The sequence below is a fragment of the Eumetopias jubatus genome, unplaced genomic scaffold, assembly GCF_037043125.1.
Source record: "Eumetopias jubatus isolate StellerSeaLion01/CBP00866 unplaced genomic scaffold, mEumJub1_p1.0 scaffold_12, whole genome shotgun sequence".
Lineage (NCBI taxonomy): Eukaryota > Metazoa > Chordata > Mammalia > Carnivora > Otariidae > Eumetopias > Eumetopias jubatus.
In genome coordinates this window covers 37530588-37558586 of record NW_028274818.1, presented here as the reverse complement: position 1 = coordinate 37558586, position 27999 = coordinate 37530588, and the positions used below count along the sequence as shown (strand labels likewise).

Genomic DNA, 27999 nt, shown 5'->3' with positions numbered 1-27999 from the left:
AAATTAAAGAACTGAATTGAGATCTGACCCCGCCCCGCCATATGTCTGACAGTCTGCAATTTGACTCTTACTGAGTTAATTGCCTGTTAAAACACCAAAATCGGGGCACCGGGGTGGCTCAGTTGGTTAAGCACTGCCTTCGGCTCAGGTCATGATCCCAGGGTCCTGGGATCGAGTCCCGCATAGGGCTCCTCACTCAGTGGGGAGTCTGCTTCTCCCTCTGCCTGCCGTTCCCCCTGCTTGTGCTCTTTTTCTCTCTTGACAGATAGATAAATTAAATCTTAAAAAAAAAAAAAAAAATCAACAGATGAAAAGTCCAGGGAGATAAAAATGACTTTGCCCAAGTTTAGAGGTAGAAACAGGAATAAAACACAGGGATTCTATGTATGATTGTAAAAGTGTGCCCCGTACAAAGGCATTTGGCTGAAGATCTAAAATCTAATCTGTGTTTACCAACCAAACTATGTGGCTATGGGGGCAGTGTCCAACCAGGTAATTCGTGCTAGAGCACCTATAGACTACTAGGAGCCACTGTAAAACCTACCAGCCCCAATTTCTAATTCAATACTTTTTCTACTAGACCATATTGGCATAGATTTACTGAACAGAATTTTAAAAATTAAGCAAAGGGACCAAAAGATATAGTGTTTTCCTTTTCTGTTATCCTTTAAATAAATTTACCTTTAGTAAGGTTAATTTTCATGATCTTACATTATTTTTATAAACTTAGTCAACTCTGACACAGTAGTAAACTAGAACACAACCATACCTAACTTTATATAAATAGATGTGTTAATGAAAACTTATGCAGAGATAAAAACTATGCTATATATTCTTCAAGGTTCCACTCTCAAAAGCAACTGCAGTCAATTAAATTTGACCTTTTTTTGAGTCCAAATCAGCTCAACAACTCAGTTTAATATTTCTGAGTGCTCACATGAATAAATTTAAAAATAGAGTATTTCTTAATGATAAAGAAGACTGTAATGTTTGTCTCTATTATTGAGATTAAGGTCAGATTAATTCAGCCACTTCTTTGAGATGAGTATTTGTTGGTCTATTTGTTAAAAAAAAAAAAAAAAATCCGTGAGAAACTAATGGAGGAAGGAGAAAAGAAATGAACAGAAATGAAGAGCTAATTCAGACACTTCTAAGTTTTTCCCTAGCTGCTATAGTACTGTTCTGTACTATATCACTCTTTAAGTCTTCCTTTTCCACTTTAATAGTAAAATAAATATAGTAAATAATAGTTGTAAACATACTAAGGAATTGGGCCATTTAAAGTAATTAAACGGTAAATTTTTAGGTAGAGAATCATGTCCATTTTACCAGGTTTTCCACTCTAGCCTCACACTCCATTTAATTAAAATTTTACTAGTAGACTTAAAGTAAATAATTTACAAATAGAGTTAATCAGTGTCCAGTACAGGGTTTTGACTTTAAAGGACACTCAAAGTTGAACAGAGGTATTGTAGCTGTTTATAAGTATTTACCTTATCTTCAGGATTATAGAAAAAAATTATCTGAAGATTCTTAACTTACAGGGACAGGCTAGAGATAATATCCATAAGAATGGGACTAAAAGTCAACTTAATTTCATGGAGGATTTCAGTCATGAGATTCTCAATCTCAATGTAGGAAAAGTAGCAACTCTGACAGGGGAAAGGGTGGAAACAATCAGCTTCTTATTAACTCACCATGAAGGAGGTTAAGGACATGAAAGAGGATAGGCACAGACCTACCTTTCTCAAACTTAGAAAAGGCAACTGACTTAAGGCTGCACTGATGACCTTTGCACGTTCCAATCAGTTCACCAGCTTTTACATCCCAAAATTTGGCTGTTTGGTCACCTGCTGCTGTAACCTTTCAAAAAATAAGGTATCATAATTTAATAAAGCAACGCTTTACCAATATTTACCCAGATTCCAATAAAATGAAAGTCACTTACAAGTTTAAGTTCACCAGGAACCCAGGCCAGGTCAAAGACAGCATTCCAGTGAGCCATCCACTCTAAACAAAGAAAATGGTGAATGTGAAATGTCTAGACTACATTCTGGGCCATATCAATAGAAGTTTGAATTTCTTGAAAGCCAGAGTGAAAAAATAAGTCATCAGCGCCCTATAACCCATTGGCCAAAGAGAACTTGTATATTCACAGAACTTACATATTTCCTTCACTACTACAGAGAACTACCATTTGATACCAAATTCCTTTCCATGAGGTGACTAGTAATATAGTCTCCAAAATGGAATCTTTCTGAAATAGTCTCCAGTTCAAAAATCTTCATCATGCTCTCTGAATGGAATCTAAAGTAGTTTGACATTTAAGGTTCTGCATGCTTTGGCCTTTATCTCTGTTGCAAGGTTTATCTCTCACTGTCTCCACATACCTTATTCCAACCAAACTGGATGCCTCCCCATTCCCTAATTATAGCCTATGCTTTCTTATCTCTAGGCCTTTGCTAATGCTTTCCCCTCCACCTGGCATGTCCTATCCCACCTCCTTAGGTTTAAATACCACAGTCCAACTCAAATGTTCTACTCTTCATGAAAAATTGTCCTTGCCATCTTTACTACATGACAGCTTTCCTTTTGACAACCGTGGCATTTTTTTTTGTATGTCTATATCATTTGCAGCCTGTTTTATTTATTTCCACACTTGACTTAACTAGTTCCAAATTATTAGCTTAAGATCAGTAGAACTTTGCCTTATATAAGGGAGATGCTCGGTCAACATAGATATTTTAAAGTAAAGTTTCTCCCAACCACATCAAGTGTAAAAGATTTAACTTTTTAAAAGAAGAACTGTTCTTTATCCTAAATTGTATTTTTTTTTCAACTTTCAGTAAAGGTATTGCTGTACTTATAATATTATTGACAGAAGGGCCATCTACCATTTTCTTTTAGCCTGGTCCCTAAATAGACTTCATTAGAAGTGAATATAATTGGGAATACATTCAAATAACAATTTACTTGAGGCTTTATGAATTTAATGTTAAAACAAAAATTTTAGGCCTAGACTTACCTTTGACACACTTCTTTCTATTGGCTTGTGATTCTGTGTTATACAATCTAACGAAGCCTTCTTCATTGGCAACTGCTAGTATATGCTCCATATTGGGAGCTGAATAAGAAATAAAGAATACCATACATAAAGAGTAACACAAAAATTTTAAAGCTGAGTATAAAGCTGTAAAAACAATACAATACATATTAACTGAAAGCTACAAGTTAAATACAAAGAATCTGAAGAGGGAAGATGATTCTACCCTAATAGCATTTGATATGGTAGAGAGGTAATTTGAATTAAAGATCGCTTAAAGTTTGCCATAATATCTAATTCAGTAAATGACTCAAAACCACCAAAATTACCTTCAGATAATCTCTTATTTAGAGAAGGGTAGTACTTAAATAAAACAAGAGTGATACTGACCAATGGCAAAGAAAAGTATATGATATAGGTCACCAGCAGGTTGAGTCTATTAGTTAAATTTCCTTTTCACACCCTTTTACTTTTTTCCCTCTTAAACTATTAAGAGTGGGGACAAGTACTCTATTTCTGCTTATATGTTCCCCAATGCATTACAGAGATATTCCATCAGACCAAAAGGTGTATCCATTGGGCAAAACAGTTTTCAAGATGGCTAAACCTTTGCAATCCTTTCCCGGTACCAGTTAAAAAAATAAACAAAAAAACCAATGCTATAATAGTCCTATGCTTTAGAGGAAATACATAATTATGCATAGAGATTTTAAAAAGTCTATTTCATAAATCAGAGGAGAACAGGTATTAGAAAAACTCTACCATCTATCTAACCTACTTTTTCTTGAAAGAGGGACACCCCAGTATAATTTTATAGATCATTTCTGAGCAAGCCTAGCTTAGATAGTAATTCTCTTACCAGAAGAGAAGGTACATCCAAAAGGAGGAACTGGGACTCCTGTTTCTCCATAAGAAGTGTGCTCATCATTACAGTTGCACTGATAACCAGTTAGAAGGGACTGAAGAGGATACTGGGAAGACCATCCTAAAGTAAGACACAAATTCTTTATAGAATTTCAATATATTATCACGTTTCAATACTTTTAACAAGTGCAGAGGTAAATATTTGTTTTTAAAAGCTTTATATACTTTATATAAATCCACTCACTATTCAGGGTCCTCTAACAGTTTCTGGTATTTTCCTAAGGGGTCCTAAGGTAGAAATAAAGGGCACTCTCAACTTCTGGTGAGGTACAGCTTTGGGTTTACCATCTAAAATGGAGACTCTTGCTGGTACACTGAAGATTTTAAGAAACAAATGGCCTTTGCACATTAAAAAAGATCTTACCCCTCCTGCACCCTTTGGTGACAACTATAAAACACAACCACAAAGACTACCACAACCATTAAAACTGCCATTCTCTTCAATTAACATTTTGTTTCCAGAGTTTCTAAATCAACATTACTGCAAACTCTTTAATTACCTGCAACATCATAGATAATCCAATGGTCAAAGAGTTAAAGGAAATAACTTATGTAAATTTGCCTACCTAGCTACTAACATATTTACAAGTAAATTCTAATTTCACTTCCTCTTTCCAATACTGAAATTCTAGGATTCTAAAATGTTAACAAGTCACAGTATCTTAAATTACATTAGAGCAATTTTAAAGTGAGGCATTATGTACCCACCCCTAGAGTACAATCAGTTAAACTCTGGCTAGTAATAGAGTCAGGGAAGTCTTATAGAGTAGGTGAAATCAAACGTGTAGAGAGATGAGTAAGTTTTCACTGAATATACAAGACAGAGTAAGAAATTCAGGGTAGAGGGAGCATTTATTCTGCTTGGGTCAGAGATCTAATGGGCACTATGGTCCTAAATAAATAATAAGCAATCTTCAAAGATTTGTTTTATTATTTAGATATGTAGGTCAACATATTTTAAATATATAAAAGAAACATTAAATAAATGGTTACTGAGAACTAAATGTTTATTAAGCATCAGAGGAAACAATGAAGTTACAATCTATTGAGAGCTGTTTAATAAACTCACATTTTAGGGTACTTTCAATTATCACTTTTCATCAAAAATACCCTTTGGAGAAGACATCTCAGTCTGACATAACCTCAGACAAATCTAACTTTCATGTTCCTAGAGATTACCTGAAGGAATCAGTACAAGAGAGGCAAAGAATACAATCCAGATTTAGTAATTATTCCTGGTGTTATTACCTCAAGGTCAGGTATTAGTGTAAACAAGCTATTAAAAGACCACTAAAGAAAGAATACAATAGTTATATTGTAGAGTTCACAAATATCCATCTACAGAATGAATTTTAAAAGAAAAACCTCTGTATATATACACTTGTGGTTTGGGATTAAAAATAATAATAATCTAATGATTGCAATATACAAATTCAAAAGGATCAAATCTTGAACAATTCAGCTGGAACCGAACATGATAAGCTCTGGATACCTAATTCTTTGCAATTAAACAGTGATTCCTTCAACTCTACCTCACTGCCTACAGACTAATATCCAAACACCAACAAATGGCCTAACATGGTTTAGTAACTTGTCCCTATCTACCCCTCCATTTCTGCACTTTCTACAACACACAGTTGTGGACTGGTCTCTTAAGCAACTTTTGGATCCTTATTGTGCTATGCTGCTTCCAACACGAACATATAATGCTTTCCCCCAAGACACTCATTTGGAAAAGCCTATTCTTTCCTCAATGTACAATTTAAGCCCCTGGAATTACAGGCCAGTTTTTCAAGGAGTATCCAAGGACATGAGTTTTCAGAGAATCAGTTGATATAGGTGCATTTCTATAACTGATCTGAGAAGGCTGAAGCTTTTTCCTCTTCTCCCTTCATCACTGCTTTTCTTCCACTTTTCAAAAGAAAGGCATTTCCATGCCCCAATCTTATACCTTGCATTGATCCAAGGTACAAAAACTTCTGGGACTCCAACTAAGAGACAATAGGGTAATTCCTTTAATAAAGGTATCATAAACAGCCAAATCTTTCTCTTTAAAAGATACACTTCCAATAAAATTTTACTTTTTGCTTCATTTATTTATCAAAATTAAATCTATACTGTTTTGATCATTTGCATACTAGTAATTGTAACATTTCAATTCAGAGGAAACTTGACATTTAGAGCCTTATGATTACAGAAAATACCGAGTTTATTTTTTTTTCACAGAGGAGTATGACAGCGTGATCAATAAAATAACTTTTCAAACTTAGAATCAAATTACCTTAGGATAAATTCTGTGAGAAAAATAAAGTGGAAATAAAATCAAGGGGGAAAAAACTGTAATTGACCCTCAAACACAGGTCTGAACTGTGTGAGTCCACTTATCTATGGATTTTTTTTCCACAAACATAGTACTATAAATGTATTTTCTCTTCTTTATGATTTTCTTAGTAACATTTTCTTTTCTCTAGCTTTATTGTAAGAATACAGTATACAATATGTATAACATAAAAAGTATGTGTTAATTGGCCATTTATGTTACTGGTAAGGCTTCCTTCCAGTCAACAGGAGGCTATTGGTAAAGTTTTGGGAGAGTCAAAGTTATAGGTGACTTTTGACTGTGTGGGGTTTGGTGACTCTAATCCTTATGCTGTTCAAGGCTGAAATGTACATAGAAAATTTGGCAGTTAAAGAGTTTGTTCATATTTTTAAAAAATGATTGATATGATCATCAAATCACTATAGTATTCATAGTCTATTAGATACATTTTAAATGACATAGCATTTTTATTTTAAAATTTCAGTAAGTTTAAACCTATGATAAAAACTTTTAGATAACAACCTAAAAATACATAGAAGAGTAATGAGATTTCCACTTTAAATTGTTGGCAGCAATGTGGAGAATAAACTGGAGAGAGGGAAACTAAGAGGCCATTTGGGAACCTTCTTATAATACAGACAAGTAGTTATTAGGGCCCAACCTAGGGAAATGGAATGGTAAGCACAGAACAGATCCAAGTTATAGTGATGAGGCAAAATCAGTGGGAATAGAGAGAGGACAGATTCAAGAGATTTTAAGGGACCTTTAAGGGAACTTCCTGTATCTTGAGGAAAACAGAGGAAGTTTGATTGACTCAGGTTTCTGTCAGGGAAGACTAGTTTAAAATAATTGGGACCCCTCCCTAAAGTAGCAATATAGCAGGTTTGGGGAAAAGTGAGCTGTTTTGAGTACTTGAGTTTGAGATGTTTGTGGGACCGACCTGCTGGATGAAGATACTCACGCAGCTTTTATAGGAATGGATGCAAAGTATAGGGGATGGAAGGTTGCAAGTAGTAGTGGAATAAGCCCTGGTTGTGGCTCATCCATGGGAGTAGGCAGAAGGAGAAAAGGGGCCTAGAGTGGAACACTCAGAAGGGGAAAGAAGATGGTCCTATAAAGTTCAGTGCATTAATCTATACCAATGAATGAATTTCATTGTCTGACACATAACAATGAGTATTTGTAAATGAGAGAGAGGGGGGAAGTAGACAGAAAGATTGGGGAATTAGGAGAATATCTGTTACAAAATAGAGGCTAAGTATAATAAATAGCTTGCCCCAGGTCTCACAGGTGGGAAGGATTGGAGTTGGAATTAAAACTCTGGCAGCTCAATTCCAAAGACAGAGACCTTAACCTTAATCACTGGGCAGTACTGCCACTCATGACACAGAGCATAGAGAAGTTATCCAAACAAGGTTCCAGGAGAGTCAGAGAGAGGTCCATTTAGAGTATAGTCAGAAAGATTATCGGGGGGGTGGGGTGGGGGGGGTGGGAGAAGTATGTGTGAAAGGTATAAAGTTCAGATTGGGGGCAGGAAGTTGTGGGACTACTCCTCAGTCTACTTCTCAATATCCTCTTCCTAGATCTTTGCCTTGATATAAAAAGTTTCCTTCTCAGATTCTTTTTTGTTTTCCACATGGTTTCAAGGGGAAAGAAGACCTAGTCCATTTTTAAATGAATGAGATTTCATTTGTATCCATCCTAAGTCGGCGTAGTAACTCCCGCCTCAGAAACTTACCAGAAAGTTTCAGGTCGATGACACCCAAACCTAAGCTCAAAACTCCCACTGCCGATGTTTTAACCTAAGGAACCTCAAGAACTGTAGCGAGGAAGCTGGATTTCTACATACTATGGAAATATCCCCCAAGTTATACCGTTACAGTTAAAAACAAAACGAACAAAACATTTTGACCCCATTTCTGTAAATAACAATACGTATTACTTTGGCATTGAAAAACATTTGGAATAATCTACTTTAATCTATCACGAGTGGTTATCTCTGGGGGATGTGGTTATGGGCATTTTTCTGTAATTTCGTATTTTTACGCACATGTAATAATCGGGAGGAACATTTTTTTGACCATGCTAGAAGCAGATGTTGTCTTCTCGGCTAGAATGAGTTCCTTAATAGCGGGTCACACTCACAAGTATATATAAGCGAATAGTAGGACTCACTAAAGTTCTACAACAAATGAATCAATGAATCAACAAATCAATCAGTGAACACGAGTCCTGACGATCTCCCATAGCTGTGGAATCGCGCACACACACACAAATGCACGCATTTTCCAGTTACTGTGCAACTTAGACAGAAGCCGTAAAGAAGGCCAGTAGATTCGACTTTCTTCCCTCCGTCAGCCCACATAACGATTTAAAAAATCCCGATTACGATTAAAAGTGTCCCAAGGGCAAGAAAGTGCAGCTTTCTTCCGTAGTCCTCGCTAACACGAACTCACTCTGGCCGTGGGAGAAGTCGGGGGCTGGGAAACAGAGTTGGAGTCGGCCTTGGTCCGCCGTGTTGTTCGGGGGAGGTGAAGCCCGCCAGCAAGAAGAAGCGGTTAGGGCCGTTACTCACCATTTCTCGGGACGCCGAACTGGGGCTGGCGAAGCACCGAATTGAAAAGCATCTGGGCCAGAGGAAAAGGTTCAACTGACAGAAAAGCCGTGGAAATGCCCCCCAGGTTCAGCAGAAATCGTATCTTGCGCCCCTCAGAACACGACTAGTTATTGCCTCCAACTCCCGCCACTGTAAGCCCCGGCCACCAAACTCCCCGCCAAACTGACGTCACGCCCTCTGATTGGCTCCCACCGCGGCGTCCGGGCGCCTCCGAGTCACTTCCCCCTTCCAATCCCCGCCTCCTTTTCTCCGAGCCGCGGGAACCCAGAGTGCAGGAGCTCCCTGAGCGCCTGCGCGGGGGGCAGCAGAGGCGCTGGCGAACGGCGGGGTGACCAGGGCGCATGCGTAACAGGGCTTGACAGAGCGCGGAGGAAAAATCCGCGAGAAGGTGGTGGAAGAAGATGGCGGTGCTGGGGCAGAGTTTGCAATCTTTTTAAATAGGCTAGTCGAGTGACTATTCGGGTCATGGCGTCAAACTCAACTAAGTCTTTCCTGGCAGATGCTGGCTATGGCGAACAGGAGCTGGATGCTAACTCTGCCCTTATGGAATTAGACAAAGGTATTCGAAAGAGCGGGCTGAGCGGGTGAAACGGGCGTGGGGGTTTGTGGCGCCACCAGGCGGTGGTAGCCGCCGGCCAGGCGCATGCGCCTAGCTTCCCTGGGCGGGGGCGGGGGCGGGTATCTATGGTTTTGGTGAGTCCAGAGCATTTGCAGCTTTGGGAGATTGCAGGAAAATTGCAGCGTTGCAGGTTTGGCTTTGCACCAGCTGAACAAGTAGTGAGCTCCAGTGATGGGCCCTGTTTGACCGCTTGAGGGCACAGTACCCCGATTTTCCAAGCAGTTTGTAAAAATGCTACATTTAAGTTGAAATTGTCAGTACGTTCAGGTGAGACAAGGTCTTCATCAAGAGTGCTGAATAATAATCTTGCACCCACTTTATAACGACGTATTTTATTTCTGTAATTCTTACCTACGGTTTACTAGACATTAAACACGGCCAAGAAAATCCGAAAATCATAGCTCCTCTTTCTGTAAATTCCACGAGTTCTGTTTTCCTGTGGGAAGGGAGGGGTGGGAGGTGGGAGGGCTGCTTGGTGTAGTGGAAGGAGCTTTGGAGTTAGACTGAGTCGAATTACAGTGCCACCATTTTTATGATCATGGACAGGTCACCTAACTTCACCTAACCTCGTTTTTTTTGTTTACAAATTGCAGTACCATTGAGGTTGCAGGATTTGCAAATATTAAGTGATATATAATTGTATGTAAAAGAAGCCTTTACTAAATGCTAAAGAGATATGCCTTCTTAAATAAGGCTGTGGGAGGCAGAGGCAAATGTTTGACAGTAAAGAACTCGAATATTCTTTGTTTCAGTGATTTTTATTGAATGGGGGGAACATTTTGTCACCTGGTATACAGTTAATTCTTCATTAACCATAGCCACTATATAATATATTGAAAATTGGGGCTACAGGTTAGAAGGATCTTCTTTAAGTCCACTTTGAGCCAGTTCCCTGCTCTGACTTGGACACTCTGTTAACTTTTTGGGGATTTCGGTTTTTTTGTTTTGTTTTTTAACCTGTAAACCTTTCTAATAGGTAGGTCTAGATAAGAGTTTCTTAGACTTTTTAAAAAGCTTTTAACTCTTTTTGATCAACATAAAAATGTCACAGCACTCCAGTGAGATATTCTTTGGTTGAGTCACAGTATCTTTAGTGCATCCCCATCAGTCAAGAAAATGGTGTTGAACTTTTTGCTCTTACCAAAGCTATAGGGCTTTTCCCCATGAAAGATAAAATTATAATATTAGATGTGTTTTTTAAACACTACATAACCCTTTCCTTTCCATCCTGGAAATTTCTTCCTTATTCCCCATTGAGAGTTGCAGGTCCAGATATCTAATAACCCCACCAAATCTAAAGACATTATCGATTTATTAAGCTATGGGTTGTTAGGTTACCTTCTAATGTGTGGTGTGTACTTGTGTTTGTATTTTTTCCTGCTCTTACCCCCATTTTTAATGAATACACTTTAAGGTATATATGTATTATGTTTCCTTTTTGAGTTATCCTCACACCTTAGCTAAAGCGAATGTGTATAACAAACTCTTCTAAAATGTGCTTGTGAGGTAATGTGTATTAGCAGTGTTCTTTGTAATGGGTATTCCTCCTGTTGGTGGTCGCTTAGCATCTTGTAGTCACTCCTCCTGTGCTTAAGGAATGACCCACACTATATTCCCTGCCTCACCAGGGTGGAAGCCAAAGTTCACCTTCCTGGCTTCCCTTGCAAGAGCGCAGGATGTGAACTTGGCCCTGCTGGTCAGACAGACCTCCTCTGGCCTCTGTGATTTAGGAGTTCAGCAGCGCAAGAAGGCATAGTTGGAGAGCAGGCTCACAGTTCTGTGCCCTGGCAGCCACGGCGGTTGCGGTGTTCCTGGGGGACAGTAACAGCGGCAATGGCTACAGGGTTCCTGGATGTCAGCAGAGCTGATTGTAGCATCTGGTGTTTCCTAGCAACAAGACTTCTCTTCATCTAATCAGTCTGGCAGTGTGGTAGTAGGTGTTCATAGATGTTTAGCCTTGAAACTGTTTGTTAGGTTTTTAATAAACGCATGTTCTGCCTAATCAGCCAGTTAGCTTGTGTTGCTTGAAGCTAAGAACTCTGGCTGATACATGCTACCTGGAAATGTGTGTTGTTTTGAAAACTTGATTACTGTACATAACGATCCCCAAGTTTACCATCATTTATGTTATTCTTCCCAGTTCCTTGGAATTTGTCTGTCGTCAGAATTACACCACTCTAAAATCATAATTTAAATATCCCTTTTAAAATCTTAACCTCTGTCCTCTAGTTAGTTACTTGATCAAGATGTATTTTAGCATAATAGTTTAGGACCATAGGCTCTGGAGCCAGATTGCCAGGATGTGAATCCCAGGTCTGCCATTTATTAGCTGTTTCTTAAGCATATTGCGTAACCAGTCTGCCTGTGTCATCTTTAAAATGGGGATAATAATAGTACCTAACTTCTATGATTGCAGTGAGAGTTTAATTCGTGTAAATTGCTTAGTAGAGTGGCACAGAATAAGCACTTACTATGCACCATCACCATCATCATGACTAACTGCTATATTGATCATTCTTTATTTTCATTCAGACCTTAGTATATTCACCCGTCTACTTTCCCCTACCCAAAAGACTCTTCCTGTTGTTTCTTCTTTATCGAGCTTGGATTTCATGGTGCCACGTTTTATTAACTTTATTAACTTTCTTACCAGCACTTTATTTTATTTGTTTTTTAAATGATTTTATTTATTTACTTATTTGAGAGAGAGAGAGAGAGCATGAGCAGGGGGAGGGACAGAGGGAGAAACAGACTCCCCGCTGAGCAGAGAGCCCAACTCTGGGCCCCATCCCAGGACCTTGGGATCATGACCTGAGCCAAAAGTAGACACTTAACCGACTGAGCTACCCAGGTGCCCCCTTACCAGCACTTTAAATTCTCATCCAAGATTCTCTTCTAGTTATGTGTGCCCAAAGGCAGCCAAAAATTGCTAGAGAAAGATTGTAGGGTACATGGCTATTATCAGAAATGATTATCAAGCCCAAATGGGCTTTCAGCACAGACCTGCAATACTACAGTGTTTCTTTGGTCAAGACTCCCACCTTCTTTAGTGACATTGCAGATCTTTAAGAATTTCAAAACTAATGTGATTAACATAACGATAAAAAATTTCAAAACCAGAAATTCTGGGTTTTATTGAAATCTCATTTCATTTTTAAAATTTGACAATGAATTCAAAACCTTTAAAAAACATTGTTGTCTATCAGATGAAATTTGAGTGCCAAATTCAGCAAACTATTAGTTTTCTAACTCCAGTATAGACAGGGCAGTTAAATAGGGTGAGAAGTGGTGGAGGATAGCTTGAGGATCTAAGTTCCTGCCTTCTCAAAGTAGCTAAACAGATGCCTGGGCCCCAGCCTCAGATTTGGTAGGTTTGGAGTAAAACTCTGGCACAGGTATTTTTGAAAAGTTTTACAAATGTTTCTGATGCAGAACCACAGCTGAAAACCACTAGCCTAGCAAAATGTTCTGCACGTGTTAAGTGCTAAGTAAGTCTAGAATAATGAATTTCACTGCTGTCAAATGAAGTTTGAATGAATAAGCAATTTACAGACAACCTATTTTAGTTCTCCGTAGTCTACCTGAATGTTGCAACTGATTTAAGCACTGTTTAATTGCAGGCACTGAAAAGAAAGAGCTCTATTTCTTCGGGAGAATACAAAGAAAGATGTAGAAACAGGAATTGCATCCCTCCACCTTAATCTCTGGTTTTAGAGTGACATTCTCACGATCACTGGTCTTATGATCAGGGCATTCTTCCTTAGGTTGGTTGTAGCTAGCAACAGAAATAAAGTGAACAGTTCCTCCTAGAACAAGATCTGACCGTGCTGAGTGCCTGTTTTCAGCTGCTTGGCTTATTCTGGAATTGGAATTGGCCCAGAGCAAGCAAGATGGGTACCATACTGCCTCAGCCTGAGATTATTGCTAAATCCTAGGTCTTGATACATTTCTCTCTTCTCTTGCACCTTAGCTTCTGTCCCTCAGAACCAGCCTTGCTTGTTTCCTTTTTCCTAAAGCTCTTACATCAGTTATTAAGCAAGAAATTTACTATTCTTTAACTTATTTATTCTGATCAGCCCTGCTACAGGAATGAGAGTCTATTTTATCTTAAGGAAGTAAAGTTTGACAGTATTAGAGAAATCAGAACATTTCTTTGGCCAGATTCAAAATTATCTTTGGTATATTTTAAATCATCATATTTAAACCAATGAATGTAGTCTGTGGTTGTGTTTTTTAAGGGAAAGTGAAACAGATCATATTCTGTCAGCAAACTCCCTCTCCATGGGCTGCCTCCTACTTTACCTTTTTCATCCCAACCAAGGTTAACTTATTACAAGCAGCACTTTACTCCCTTTTCCATCACTCAACTACTGGCAGAAAGAAGAGGAGGAAAAAAGTCCCGATTACTGTGGATTATCCCAGCAGATTCCCACAGCACACACACACACACACACACACACACACACAAACACATCTGTTCCTTTGTTCTCTCACCTCCATCCTCAGACTTGGGCCTTCCTCCTCTCTCCTTCTCCTCTGTCCTTACTGCCCTATGTGTGTGTCTCTTGACCCCTTTGCCAAGTCAGGCCTTTAGAAAAGCTTTTAAGGCTACATGAGGCACTGCCAGTTACCTAGAACATTTCCATTGGCACTGTATTTGCCTGGAAGCTGACTCCAGGAGCTCTAGTGTCAGTTCTTTTGTGTATGGAGGTGGGGGTAGGGGAAGAAGGGAGCAGGCAAAGAAGGAATATGTTCTAAATATCTCCATGAGAAACTTGAATTAATTTTCCCATAGGAACTTTTATTATAAGTGGTTATTGGATTCTGGAATATGATGAGTGCTCATAGTGCTTTTTTTTTTTTTCCTACGAGGAAATATATTCCAAGTACCAAATAACCAACATGAGTGCATTTACAGAACTCAAACCATTAATAAGTTGTAGAAATTGCCTATGCAGATTTACTCTGTGGTTGTCTTTTGTATTGAAACATAGTGACAATAAAGAGTCCTCAGAGGAGTATTTCCTTGGCATTTTTTAACAGTGAGCAGAGTTTATTGAAGAGATATTCTAGAGCACTTACTCTTGTACGAATATAGATATAATTAGCATTTTATAAATGCTAAAATACCAAAAGAAATATTTGAAGCGGATGCTATTAATACCATATCAAGATATCCATTCTAAATGAATATTTTTAGGGATTGAACATTAACGTTTTGTTTGTTGGTTTGTTTTTTTTTACATTTTTAAAATCAGATTTTTGAGGTATAATTTATAGGTAATAAAATTCACCAAATGGATGCAGTCCTGAAACCACTACCACAGTCAAGACATAGAACATTTCCTTCACCCCAAAAACTTTCCCTGTATCCCTTTGCAGTCAGTTTTTTCTCTAGCCCCTGACAATCACTGATCTGTTCTCTGTCCCAAAGTTTTGCTTTTTCTTGAATGTCCTATAAAATAGTCATACAGTATCGTAGTCGTTTTGGGGTCTGACTTCTTTTATTTAGCACAGTGATTTTGAGATCTACCCTTGTTGCATGAATCAGCAATTGTTTCCTTTTTATCATTGAGTGGTAGTCCATTGTATGGATAGACCACAGTTTGTTTATTCATTCACCAGTTGATGGACATTTGGGTTTTTTTCCAGTTTGGGGCTATTACAAATAAAATTGCTGTGATACAGATACAATCTTTGTATGGACATATGTTCTCAATGTACTTGGATAAATATTTAGAAGTAGGATTGTTGATTATATAGTAAGTATATGATTATATTTATAAAAATATAGCCGAACTGTTTTCCAAAGAAACGTATAGTTTCGCATTCCCACCAACAATATATGAGTTATAGTTGCTCCATATCCTCATTAGCACTTGATATGTCATTCTTAAAATTTTTTGCCATTCTAGTGGGTATGTAGTGGTATCTTAATGTGGTTTTTAATTTACATTTCCCTGATGATCAGCAGTGTTGAACATCTGTTAACTTGCATGTATTTGCCATTCATATTTCTTCTTTAATGAAATTTCTCTTAAAATCTCACCCATTTCAAAAATCAGATTGTCGTCTTATTGAGGTGTTGGAAGTATGGATTCTGCCTGTGGAGCGACCCTATTGGGTGGAGACTGGAAGTGTGGGTTGTGAATTTACCCAAGACAGAACAAAGGAGATAGTTTATTGAATACACTGCAAGGGAGCAGCATGGCAGGACAGCAAAGGAGACTGTGAGGAGGCAGTGGTGGAGGGGGGTGGAGTATAATAGTGGGGGAAGTGAAGAGGCCTGGGAACTATGGAGTTTTCCTGTTTTGGTACCTGTGCCTCGTTGTAAGTAGCCCATGGTCAGCTAGGGCTTATGAATATTTTGAGGTGGGTCACCTAATGGGCCTGTCTGCATTCAGCTCAGTGGCTGCTGTGGGCCCCTTTACCTTATTCAGTTTCCATTGCTCAAGCCTGTGGCCTAAAAGCGGCCTCCACATTGTCCTTTATGAGGTATGTGTTCTGTAAATATTTTCTTCTCGTGTGTCGCTTGTCTTTTCATTCTCTTAACAAGTATCTTTTGATTTCTTTGTTTAACCCAAGAATTCTTTGCTTAACCCAAGCTCACAAAGATTTCCTCTGTATTTTCTTTATATGGTTTATAATTTTAGCTCTTTCATTTAGGTCTGTGGTTCATTCTGAGTTAATTTTTGTATATGGTACAAATTAAGGATTGAGATTTTATTTATTTTGCTTATGGATAGCCACTTGTTCCAGAACAGTTTGTTAAAAGGAATATCTTTTCCCCATTGAATTATCTTGGCCCCTTGTTAGGCCATTGATTTGAGACCTTTCTTCTTTCCTAATATAAAGCGTTAGATGTTATAAATGTTTCTTCAAGAACTGCATTAGGTGCATCACACAGATTGTGCTTTCATTTTCATTCAGTTCAGGAGATTTTTCTAATTTTCCCTTTCACCTATGGCTTATTTAGAAGTTGTTTGATTTCCAAATATTTGGGAATTTTCTAGATATTTTTCTCCTGGCAATTTCTAATTTAATTCCACTGTGGTCAAAGAACATAACAAAGTATGGTTTCGGTCATTTTAAATTTGCTGAGATTTATTTTATGGCCCCAGGTAGTCTTAAAATACTCAAACTTTTTTGAAAAAAAATTTTCTTTTTCATTATTTTATATCTAAAGTGGCAATTTACCAAATTACTATTTTATAGGCCATTTTTATTTTTTAAAAAGCTCATGAGTTACAGTGGTACCTTACCTAATTGTGAATGACTGTTATTTTACGGCTGTATGATGCTGTGTGGGTATTTGCTATTTTTGTTTTGTTGTAGCTACAGGTTTGTAAGCTGTTCTCCCTTTTTCATGCTTTTCATAGGTCTGAGATCTGGCAAACTTGGTGAACAGTGTGAAGCAGTTGTTCGCTTCCCCAGACTCTTTCAGAAGTATCCATTTCCTATTCTCATCAATTCTGCGTTCCTAAAGTTAGCAGATGTTTTCAGAGTTGGGTAAGTCTTTTTAAAGCCTCAGTGTCCTAAAGTACTTTGTTCAGATTTCTTTGTTTATAATGTTGTGGTCTTTATTGTTTTTGCCCTTTGGGACTTCCGCATGGTTAGTGAACATTTTAGTGGATGTACATGGCAGTTTATACTTTTTGGCATGAAATATAATGGCGTTTTAAGCAGAAATGAAGTTACAAGTCAGAGAGGACTTATTTCTTTGGGGAACAGAATAAATCCAGTTAAGATAATCTTAATATATATATTATTGCAACTTTTGGAAGTATCTGTGGTTTGCACAGATTGTTTTGAGAAGTTCCTGATTTAATAACTTGTTTTATAACACAAGATTACATGTTACTGTGAAGTGCCTGAAACATGGATGGACTGGATAAATACCTTTTGGGGTTTTTTTTCCCCTCCCCACCAGTCCCTCTCCTGCTTCTTTCTGCCATTTTCCATGCACTTGTGTGTTTATACACACACCGAGTCAGACTTGAAGGAGAAGAGATGTGTAGAATTAGCTTGAGAGAAGAGGAGACCATCTGACCTCCTGGCCTTCGGCATACGGTGATGGAGGAGATTTAATTCATCCCCAGGGCTTTTCTCTCTGTCACTGCCATCTGGGTGTCTTGCAGCAGGATTGCAGGCCTTGCCAACTGCCTATGCTTCGTATTCTAAGTGTAGGCTTCACGCCACCAAATACCATACGATTCCTACATGTAGCTCCCGTTTTCTGTAGGTACATCAGCAGAGCAGTGTCTCCAGACTTTGAATCTTGAAAGCTCTCAAATGATCTCCTCTGATCTTGAGTATGTTATTTCAGTTCCACAACCCTTCTTGATACTTAAGTCTTCATTCCTTTATGTTCTCCTTTCCCTAATATATGCTTAGAGTTCTTGACCTTGGCTTTAACATTTCTCGTCCTTCCTTCTCATACATGTCTGAGGATGTCAGATAACATCCAGGTAACTGATACAATAGGACACATCGGAGAGGATTGAGTCTGGAATTAGTTCTGTCCACTGTGGGAGGAGAGAGAGACAGAGCTGTAAATGCTGAGTTATAGGACGTCTAATATCCCATATAACAGACCTGAGTTTTTTATTTCCTTTCAAATGTATTGCACATTGTTTGCCAAGGCAGTTCTATCAGTTCATACTTTCGCCAAGGTCACATACCTGTTGACCACAACCTAGTCAGCCCTGGCTATTAGTTTTATTACTTCTGATTTGCTAGTTATGAAATGGTATTTCATTGCTGTTTTAACTAGCATTTTATAAATAACTTGTGAGGTTGAATATTTTGCCATATGATCTCATTTTCTTTACTACAAATTTTCTATTTGTTTGCCTCAATTTTTGTCTTATATATAATCTTCTTTGATGAAAATCCTCAAACATATTAAATTTTTGTGGGTAATGTTGTCAGTATTCTTTGATTAGAAGAAGACGTGAAGGAGTAACGGGAACATTTATTTCACTGTTTACTGAGCTCTTTCTATATATCAGATGCTTTTCTCATTTGCACATATGTGAGGTAAGTACTGTTGCTCAGCTTTATATAATTGAAGAAATGGAACTGAGCAGAGAAGTTAAATTTGTCCACAATGATAATACAGTTAGTGAGAGACAGAGCCAAGATAGCAGTCTTGGCGTTTGGTCTTCGGAATCTATGAAATATTACCTTTCTGACAGTTTGAACATTTGTGTTTATTGTACGTAATAAATTTAAGACATACCTGGATGAGCAGTATGCACAACATGAGCAAATTATTATCTTTAGGAAGAGTGTCAGACATTTGAAAAGGATTCCTTATGTTTTGTTTTGTTCTGTTTGGGCATTTCAGGTACACTAACAAATGCAAAAGCAAAAACTTGAGAATCCCTCTTCTAACATGGTGAAGTAATCAAATATGCCATCCACTCCCACAATCATGTCATCTGCAAATCAGGGCAGATTCTCTTCCTTTTTGATCTGTGTGCCTTTTATTTCCTTTTCTTACTGCACTAGCTTGAAGTTCCAGCCCTATGTTGTATAAGAGTAATGAGAGCTGGCACATTTGCCTTTTCCCCAGAATTCTGAGGAAAGCATTCATTCTTTCACCACCTAAATATAATGTTAGCTATGGGCTTTTGGTTTATATCCTTTATCAAGATGTTTTCTTCTGTTCCTAGTTTGGTTAGTTTCATCATGGTTGTGTTATTGAATTTTGTTCATTGCTTTTTCTGCATTGATCTATATGATCATGTAACTTCCTTAGCCTGTTAATATTATGAATTACATTGCTTCATTTTTGAATATTAAACCAGCCTGGTAGTTAAAAACAACAACAACAACAAAAACCAAAGTGTAGGCTTCAGCTCTTTTAATGACGAGAAATAATAATAGATTGAAAAACATTGGCCCATTGCTAAAATTTAGTACCGTTAGTGTTGCTTTGATTCCTAATTAAATATTACTTTCCTAAAGTGGGCTAATTTACTTTATCTCTGGTTCTTCATAGAAACAATTTCCTGAGGTTGTGTGTTCTTAAAGTTACTCAACAAAGTGAGAAGCATTTGGAGAAGATTCTGAATGTGGATGAATTTGTGAAGAGAATTTTCTCTGTGATTCACAGTAACGATCCTGTAGCAAGAGCCATCACACTCCGGTATACTCTGTTGCTATAATGAATCACCACAAGATTGTTTGAGTTGCAATTATGTACTGAATAGGGCAATATGTTTCCTTTTTTCATTTTGAATGTTAAGGATTTGTTTTTTTCAACCAATACTCGGGCAGAAATATGGTAACCATCCCAATCTGTATATGCTTTTCTGTTACCACCTATGATGCTGCTTTGGTTGTGAATTATTGCCTAACTTGTGTTTGAAACATTCCTTTTTGTAGGTTGGTGTTCTGATCAGCCAACTGGGGTCTGAATCTAGCTTAGCCCCAGCTCATTTTGGACTCTTACCTTCCTGAACTTGTTCTGTTTCATGTCAGTTTTTCTATTCACCTTTGGTTATGTGCTCATTTTTATATGCAGTAATTTGTATTTGAATTCCTTGGAGAATGCCAGAGGGAACCACTGTAGTTTCTCCATCCTTTCCTTTTCTTTCTTGGCATCTAAAAAAAAAATTTTTTTAAGATTTTATTTATTTGCGAGAGAGTGAGAGAACAAGTGGGGGAGGGGCAGAAGAGGAGGTAGAGAGAGAATCTCAAGCGGACTCCTTGCTGAGCGGGAGCCCAGTTTGGGGCTTGATCCCACGACCCTGAGATCATGCCCTGAGCCGAAAGGAAGAGTGGGATGCTTGACCAACTGAGCCATCCAAGCACCTGCCCCCCCAATTTTTTTTTAATTTTGTCAGAATTTCATATTGTAAGCCTTATATCCAGCTTGAATCATATTCTCTTTTTAGGTCTGCTGTCTATGGAATGAATGTGTAATTTTTAGACTTTTGAAATTCACTTTCCTAAATAATAGGGCTCACTTCTGACTTGCCTTGTTCAGAAGTAAGCCCTCTTTTTAACTATGAAGTCTAGGATGTCACTTCTCTCATTTTTCCATCAGGAGCCAGTTCTTTCCTCTTGTTCAGAATTAAGTGTTTTTGTCATTCCTCTGCCTTTTGAGTGATTAAATTATGAGCAGAGTGTGGTATTTTAAAATCAGTTAATTGGTTTTATCTTTTAAAAACTATAAGAGAATTAAATTTAAGATAATCTTACCTTTTGATTTAGCAAATTCACTTATAGGAATTTTTTTCTGTAAATCATTTTTAAAAGTTGGTGAATATATGTATACAGATGATCATAGTATTATCTTTGTAAAAAGTGAAAAATTGGGGGAAATCACGTGTCAATGTGGGAATAATTTATGGACCACTATATAACTTTTAAAGAATGAAGTGTGTGTTTAACATAGAGATATTAAGGGGCACCTGGGTGGCACAGTCAGTTGAGCATCTGACTCTTGGTTTCAGCTCAGGTTGTGATGAGATCGAGCCCCGCTCAGGCTCCCCACTTAAGGCTCTGTGCTCAGTGCAGATTCTACTTCAGATTCTTTCCCTCTGCCCCTCCTGCCCATGCTCTATCTCTCTGACATAAATAAATAAATCTTTTTAAAAAAGTGAAGATATTAAGTTAAAAAAAACAAGTAGTCAAGTAATGTCCATTTTTAACTCATTTTTACCTGTAATATTAATATATGTGTTTATTTAGGCTCAGAAAAGAATCTGAAGGAATATATACTGTTAACTGATTATTTTTGGCAGGGGTTATTGAGCTATGGATTACAAGAGTTTTCTGAGTGATTTTTGCAATGTTTGAATCATTTGCTACAGGCGTAGGTTATCTTTTTTATCAGAAGACAATTAAAAAAAGAAATAATAGAATTTAACTAGTGGAATGATTTTATAAATAATTTAGAGCTAGTTTGAATGTTTTGAGAAGAATATCGATTAATATTTGAATATACCATTCATTTTGCATGCTTGCTCTTTCCAAGTCATGACAACTGGGCTTTGCCACAATTTTTCACTGAAGAACTGTTACTGTCAGTAAAACCAGAGATTTGTAGAAAGCTTCCAGAATTTTATTTATTTATTTATTTATTTATTTAGAAAGAGCACTTTAAAGAAAAAAAATCAGATTGAAATTATATTTTTCCAACATTAATACGATGCAAAAAAATATTAAAAGAAACTTGAGTTGGGGAGCCTGGGTGGCCCATTTGATTAGGCATCTGCCTTCAGCTCAGGTCATCCCAGGGTCTGGGATCCGGTCCACATCGGGCTCCTTGCTCAGCAGGGAGTCTGCTTCTCCCTCTGTCTGCTGCTCTCTCTGCTTGTGCTCTTGCTCTCTTTCTTTCTCTGACAAATAAATAAAATCTTAAAAACAAAAAAAAGAAATGTGAGCTAAGAACGTTAAGGAGTCCAATTACCATTTAAAACATAGTACGTGGTGCCTGACCTGCTCCGTCGGTGGAGCATGTGACTCTTGATCTTGGGGTTATAAATTCAAGCCCCGCATTGGTGTAGAGATTACTTAAAAATAAAATTTAATAAATAAATAAATAGTACAGTTAATAAGATCCTTAGATATACAAGACCTTAGATGGTTTTGCCAAATAGGAACATGTTTCTTGGAATAGTTACTTTAGGAAGAGGAAAAAGCTTGGAGATCAGGAATAAGGGGTGATCAGATCATTGTGTGAAGTTTGCAGAATTATAAAGTAAATATTAAATACCCAAAAAGTATATTTATAACAACTCAAATCTAAAATTCTAGTATCAACACAATATGAGAGTATCAAACCCTTCTCACAAAAATAGAACATTTTTGAATAGCCTTAAAATTTTTTTTATGATACAAAAAAATGACTTAGAGTAAAAAAGTATTTTTAGTTTAGTGTATTATTTAACATTATATTATAAAGTTTTAAAAACACAATCTTTAAGAAGTATAAAGAAAACTAATTTTGCCATTAAAAAAGTAATAGGCACCATGTCATTTACTACCTTAATTATGTAAGAAAAGCATGATTTGTCAATAAAAATTTTTAAATCACAAATTTGACTTGGGGCTAAATGTAGTAAAAAGTAGGTTCCTTTTTTCCCCAATAATATTTTATTATAAATTTTAACAGTAGAGCAAAAATTTTTTTCTAATGCATTTCATAATAAATTACAGATAGTACACTTCCCTCTGCATACTTTGGCATGTGTATCATTAGGTAGAGTTCAGTTTGTTTATAGGGTTATCTGTTTCTTTGTTTAAGATTTATTTATTTATTTGAGAGAAAGAGTGCACACACATACGCACACAAGCAGAGGGAAGGGCAGAGGGAGAGAATCTCAAGCAGACTCCCCGCCCAGGTGGAGCTCCATGTAGGGCTGGATCCCACCACCCATGACATCATGACCTAAGCCTAAATCAAGAGTCAGGTGTTCAATCGACTGAGCCACTCAGGCGCCCCACAGGGTTATCTGGTTCTTTAAATGTTAGTTAATTTACTGAGTACTGATAGATGCTTCAACTTATTCCAGCCACTATCAGGATATAGAACTTACTCCAGAATATTCCCTTATGCACTTTCTACTCAGTTCCTTCATCCACCTCCCCAGAGGCTACTACTCTTCTGACTTTTTCCCATTATATAGATAAATTTTGTGTCTTTTTTCAAACTCCATGTAAGTGGGCTCATACAGTGGGTATCCTTTTGCATAAGGCTTCTTTCACTCAGTGTTTTTTAGGTTAATCCATTTTGTATGTCAGTAATTTCGTTCTTTTTATTGCTGAGTAGTTTTCCATTGTGTGTGAGCTTATTTATTTTCTTACTGATGACTACCTAGGCTGTTTCCACTTTGGGGCTATTGTAAATAAAGTTGCTGTGAACCTTCTTATACAAGACTTGTGAACATGCTTCCCTTTCTGCCAAATAGATACATAGGAGTGAAATTGCTGAATCATGGGGTAGGAATATATTTAATTTTACAAGAAACTGCCAGACCTTTTTTCCAAAGTGGTTTTAACCATTTTATTTTATTATTTTTTTAAAGATTTTATTTATTTATTTGACAAAAACAGAGAGGGAACACAAGCAGGGGGAATGGGAGAGGGAGAAGCAGGCTTCTCGCTGAGCAGGGAACCTGATGTGGGGCTCGATCCCAGGACCCTGGGATCATGACCTAAGCCAAAGGCAGACGCTTAACGACTGAGCCACCCAGGCGCCCCTTAACCATTTTATATTCTGACCAACAGTGTGTGAGCTCTGGTTGCTTCACCCTTTTGCCAACCTTTGGTGTTATCAGTCTTCATTTTAGCCATTCTGATGGGGTGTATAGTGGTTTTGATTTGCATTTCCCTGATGGTAATGATCACTTTCTCATATACCTTTTGATGACAGTTCTTCTCTTTTTGAAAAGATCTGTTCAAATTGTTTGCCCCTTTTCTTTCATTAGATTGTTTAGATTTTACGTTACTTGTCTCTTTATTACAGAATTGTAGGATTTCTTTTTTTTTTTTTAAGATTTTATTTATTTGAGAGAGAGAATGAGATAGAGCATGAGAAGGGAGAGGGTCAGAGGGAGAAGCAGACTCCTTGCTGAGCAGGGAGCCCGATGTGGGACTCAATCCCGGAACTCCAGGATCATGACCGGAGCCAAAGGCAGTCGCTTAACCAACTGAGCCACCTAGGTGCCCGAATTGTAGGATTTTTTTATATATTCGGAATACCAGTCCTTTATCAGACATACGCTTTACAAATCATATTTAAAAATAGAAACTTCTTTCAGGGCCTGAAAGCCATGAACAGAATGACTACCATTTTTATGCTCTTCCTTACGTTACATCTCAACATTATCGTTTCTTATATTTTCTGTCTGTAACTAAGTTAATAGATGCCTCAGAATAAAGAGAGTTCCAAACTGGGTAAGCGTCAAGACCAGCCGAGATGCCGGCGGTGTGAAACCAAGTGAGTGTGCTTCTGAGATAGTCACCAACCACTGTACATTGCTTTTAGTTTATATAAACTACGAGGTTTTCAAAATATTCTGCTTTTAAAAGGGAGAAATAACATAAGTGCTTTTGTAATTAAGAAGAAAAAAGATGTCAGCTTTTTGAAATCCCATTTGGGAAGCAGTAGCCTGCTCAACTGAAGAGAAGTTTGGCTGGATGTATAGGGAGAACTATTCTGGTCCCAACTCACATTCTGATGAGTTGACATTTCATAAATCACTTTCCTTGATGTAAAGCGAGAAAAGTAATACCTGCCCTAATGGATTCGCTTATTTCTTATATGGTAAAATGCAACATGTGCAAAAAAAAGAGTTTTTGGTTACCATAGAAATGTAAAGAACCTGACTATTAAAATCTGTCTTTGAAAAGGTATGAAGCATATAAGTGATTATGTATTCATTCCTTCTATCATGCAATACTTGACTACAATACTTTTTTTTTTGTAAAGAAAAAGATGTGTTACAGAAAGATCTTAGTGTTTAATAGGAACATGATTTTTCATTGAGGAACATTATAATAGCATGATGAAAAACGAATCTGTTAAGGAGAAAAAGTCTACAAAGAAAAGATGTGGCTAATAAGTGATAGATCAACATTAAGTACTCTGAGTACCCATTGAATAGAAAGTTTGTTGTGTGTTTTTAGGAAGATAGATTAAAGTGGGAACTCTGATCTCAAGGAGCTTGTTTTCTGGAAGAATGTATTAATAAGGTTAATGAAGGAAAGCAAAAAGTGATGTCTCTCAAACACGAGTTCTTAGAGTCAGAATGATTCAAACTTAAAGAGGAGAAAGGACACGGAAGAGATGACATTTTAAAGATGTTTTCTTTTTTTACCCATTACTTTAGACTTCTTAATGGAAACAAATGGAAGAAGAAGCTGGGAGGTATTTATAGTGTTTGAAATGTAGTGCTACAAATTATTTATAATATTACCAGAAATATTTTCAGAAAGTAATGACCAATGGGTCATTATGCCTTTTTTTGCCCTTTTATATTTAAATAGTAACAAACTTAATCAAAATGTGTTGATATTAGCCCAATCTTTTTTTATATAAAATATATTACAAGCTGTTTATTTCTTTTGAAAAATAACTCCTCTAATTTCAAAACCTTATTTTCAAATTGAATACAATTGACATATGGTAGTCCATTTTAGTATTTTGTTTGGTATAAACTCTAATACTTATGTCCAATCAAATCTCCATAAGATACTTAGGTGGTGACATGTCAAGTTGGAAGGTTACTTAGAACACTGACTTTGGGAAATGTTGTCCTGTAGGAACTCTGTTTTGTTTATTGCAGCATTTTACAGCCTTCAAAAATCCATGCCTTTCTAAGCTTGGGCACCTGGGTGGCTCAGTTGGTTAAGCGATTGCCTTCGGCTCAGGTCATGATCCTGGAGTCCCGGGATTGAGTCCCGCATCGGGCTCCCTGCTCGGCGGGGAGTCTGCTTCTCCCTCTGAGCCTCTTCCCTCTCGTGCTATCTCTCATTTTCTCTCTCTTAAATAAATAAAATAAAATAAATCTTTAAAAAAAAAAATCCATGCCTTTCTGGTGAAAAAATCTTTCAAGCTTTATCTTATGTAGTTTATGTTACAAACAATGGATTTCTTTCCTTTTCCAAATTTATAATTTATTATAAAGTAGATTGCATTTCTCGAGTTGCTACCTTCCTCATCCTTGCAGATTCTGAAATGAGCCCCTACTTCTGTTCTCTTGATGCTGAAGACAGATTTGAAAATCATGGTATCAGTATTTACTGATGTAGAAAAAAAGACTGGGAGTCTTACCTTTTTTACTTTCTGGATCTGCTTAGTAGCAAAAATGTTTTGCTAAAATGGACTGCTAGAACATTGGAAAATTGATATTTTGATGCTTTAATAATTCAGAAGTTTCTGGGCTCTATTTGGTACCTGGGAGGTACTTCAGGATGATAATTTTCAATTTTGCTTATGTTAGATAAGCCATGTTAATTTTTCTGACATATCAGAGTGTAGAAAAATGTTTGGAATTTGAATCACTGCTTGATTCCTAAAGTTGATGTTTTACTAACCCAAGATTTAAGGAATTATCTGCAAATTTTAATTTTGGCAATCTGGCTTTGCCTCTCTTCTTCCTCTCTTGATTTTTAGCTTACTGTATTTCTATTCTTTTTGGATCTCTCTGTTTCTATAGGATGTTAGGAAGCCTGGCATCAATAATTCCTGAGAGGAAGAATGCTCATCATAGTATTCGTCAGAGTCTGGACTCACATGATAACGTAGAAGTCGAAGCTGCTGTTTTTGCTGCTGCAAACTTCTCCGCACAGTCAAAGTAAGCATCTGCCTTTTAATAATTTGTCTTCCCAAGAAGAGGTTTTGAAGGAATAACTCATCAATATACATAAACACTAAGAGAGCAATGTAAATGGCAAGGTGTATTTCCTAAGAGGGTTTACATCATGTTGGGGAAACAGAACTTCATTACATAAAACAGAATGCTTAAGTACGTATGTTGGCGTTAACTGCACATGGAATAAGAATTTCCAGAAGCACAGATCAGCATGGATTACGATAGTTAGGGAGGGCTTCATTGGGGAGCAGAATTTTTGTCCACTGAGGCACCCTCCCCAAACATACATGGTTCTAATGCTAAATTGCTGCTTTCTTACTGTCTTGTCAAGGTTAGCTTTTTGGCATTAGAGCTGTGTACGTTTGGCAAAGGTAGTAATTTGAGCTGAAACCAGTTTTAGCCTATTTGTTTTGTTTATTTTTTGAGATTTTATTTATTCATTTGACAGAAAGAGACACAGCAAGAGAGGGAACATGAGCAGGGGGAGTGGGAGAGGAAGAAGCAGGCTTCCCGCTGATCAGGGAGCCTGATGTGGGACTCGATCCCAGGACTCTGGGATTATGACCTGAGTGGAAGGCAGACGCTTAACGCCTGAGCCACCCAGGTGCCCCTAGCCTATTTGTGATGTCATATCCTACACTGCTATATTGTAGAACAATTTTTTTTTTCTTTGGATGCAGTGCTGACCATGGATGGTTATGTTACTATCTTTGACTTGTTTGGTTACCCTCTCTAAAAATATAAATTATCCCTTTTATTGACTTTAATCAAAAGTAGCATTGCCTTCTGGAGGGCATTTTGGTAGTATGCATTTGCCTTAAACATGTTCATCCTTTTACCCCCTCAAGTGGACCTAGAAAATCCACTTCTGAGAACTTATCCTGAGGAATCAGCAACGTGTACTGATACTTATTTGCAAGGATGCTAGTTGTAGTGTTATAAAAACAAAACAAAACAAAACAAATTAGTAGCAACCTAACTTCCAACCAATGTGCTTAGATAAATATGATCATACAGTGAAATATTATGTCAGCTCTTTAACATATATTTTAGAAGTATATTTGGAAACAGGTTATGTCATAGCTTATAAGCTTTTACAGAATATATTTTTTAAGAAACAGGTATTTGTATTGATGAAAAACA

The 27999-nt window shown here is 37.3% G+C and overlaps 2 protein-coding genes across 4 annotated transcripts in view; one reads left to right on the top strand and one right to left on the bottom strand.

The window, feature by feature from the left end:
- The window catches only part of DTL (denticleless E3 ubiquitin protein ligase adapter), a 41319-nt gene extending 32294 nt beyond the window's left edge, over nucleotides 1-9025 (bottom strand). For both annotated transcript variants that reach the window (XR_003612633.1, XM_028125739.1), the window contains exons 1-5: nucleotides 8863-9025; nucleotides 3903-4028; nucleotides 3026-3124; nucleotides 1949-2010; nucleotides 1743-1863 (exon numbers count right to left, since the gene is read on the bottom strand). Coding sequence is in view for 1 of the 2 variants with exons in the window: in XM_028125739.1 (XP_027981540.1) it covers nucleotides 1743-1863; nucleotides 1949-2010; nucleotides 3026-3124; nucleotides 3903-4028; nucleotides 8863-8914 (460 nt within the window). In the remaining variant the exon portion in view is untranslated. The remainder of the gene's footprint in view (nucleotides 1-1742; nucleotides 1864-1948; nucleotides 2011-3025; nucleotides 3125-3902; nucleotides 4029-8862) is intronic.
- A 253-nt stretch (nucleotides 9026-9278) lies between these two features.
- INTS7 (integrator complex subunit 7) overlaps nucleotides 9279-27999 on the top strand; it is a 99723-nt gene continuing 81002 nt past the window's right edge. Inside the window, exons 1-4 of one of the 2 annotated variants that reach the window (XM_028125825.2) lie at nucleotides 9279-9463; nucleotides 16903-17032; nucleotides 19530-19676; nucleotides 26701-26838. In XM_028125825.2, the coding sequence (XP_027981626.1) occupies nucleotides 9370-9463; nucleotides 16903-17032; nucleotides 19530-19676; nucleotides 26701-26838 (509 nt within the window). In that variant the 5' untranslated portion in view covers nucleotides 9279-9369. Of the gene's footprint in view, nucleotides 9464-16902; nucleotides 17033-19529; nucleotides 19677-24398; nucleotides 24480-26700; nucleotides 26839-27999 lie in introns of those variants that run through there. The other variant, XM_028125826.1, reaches the window with a different exon arrangement.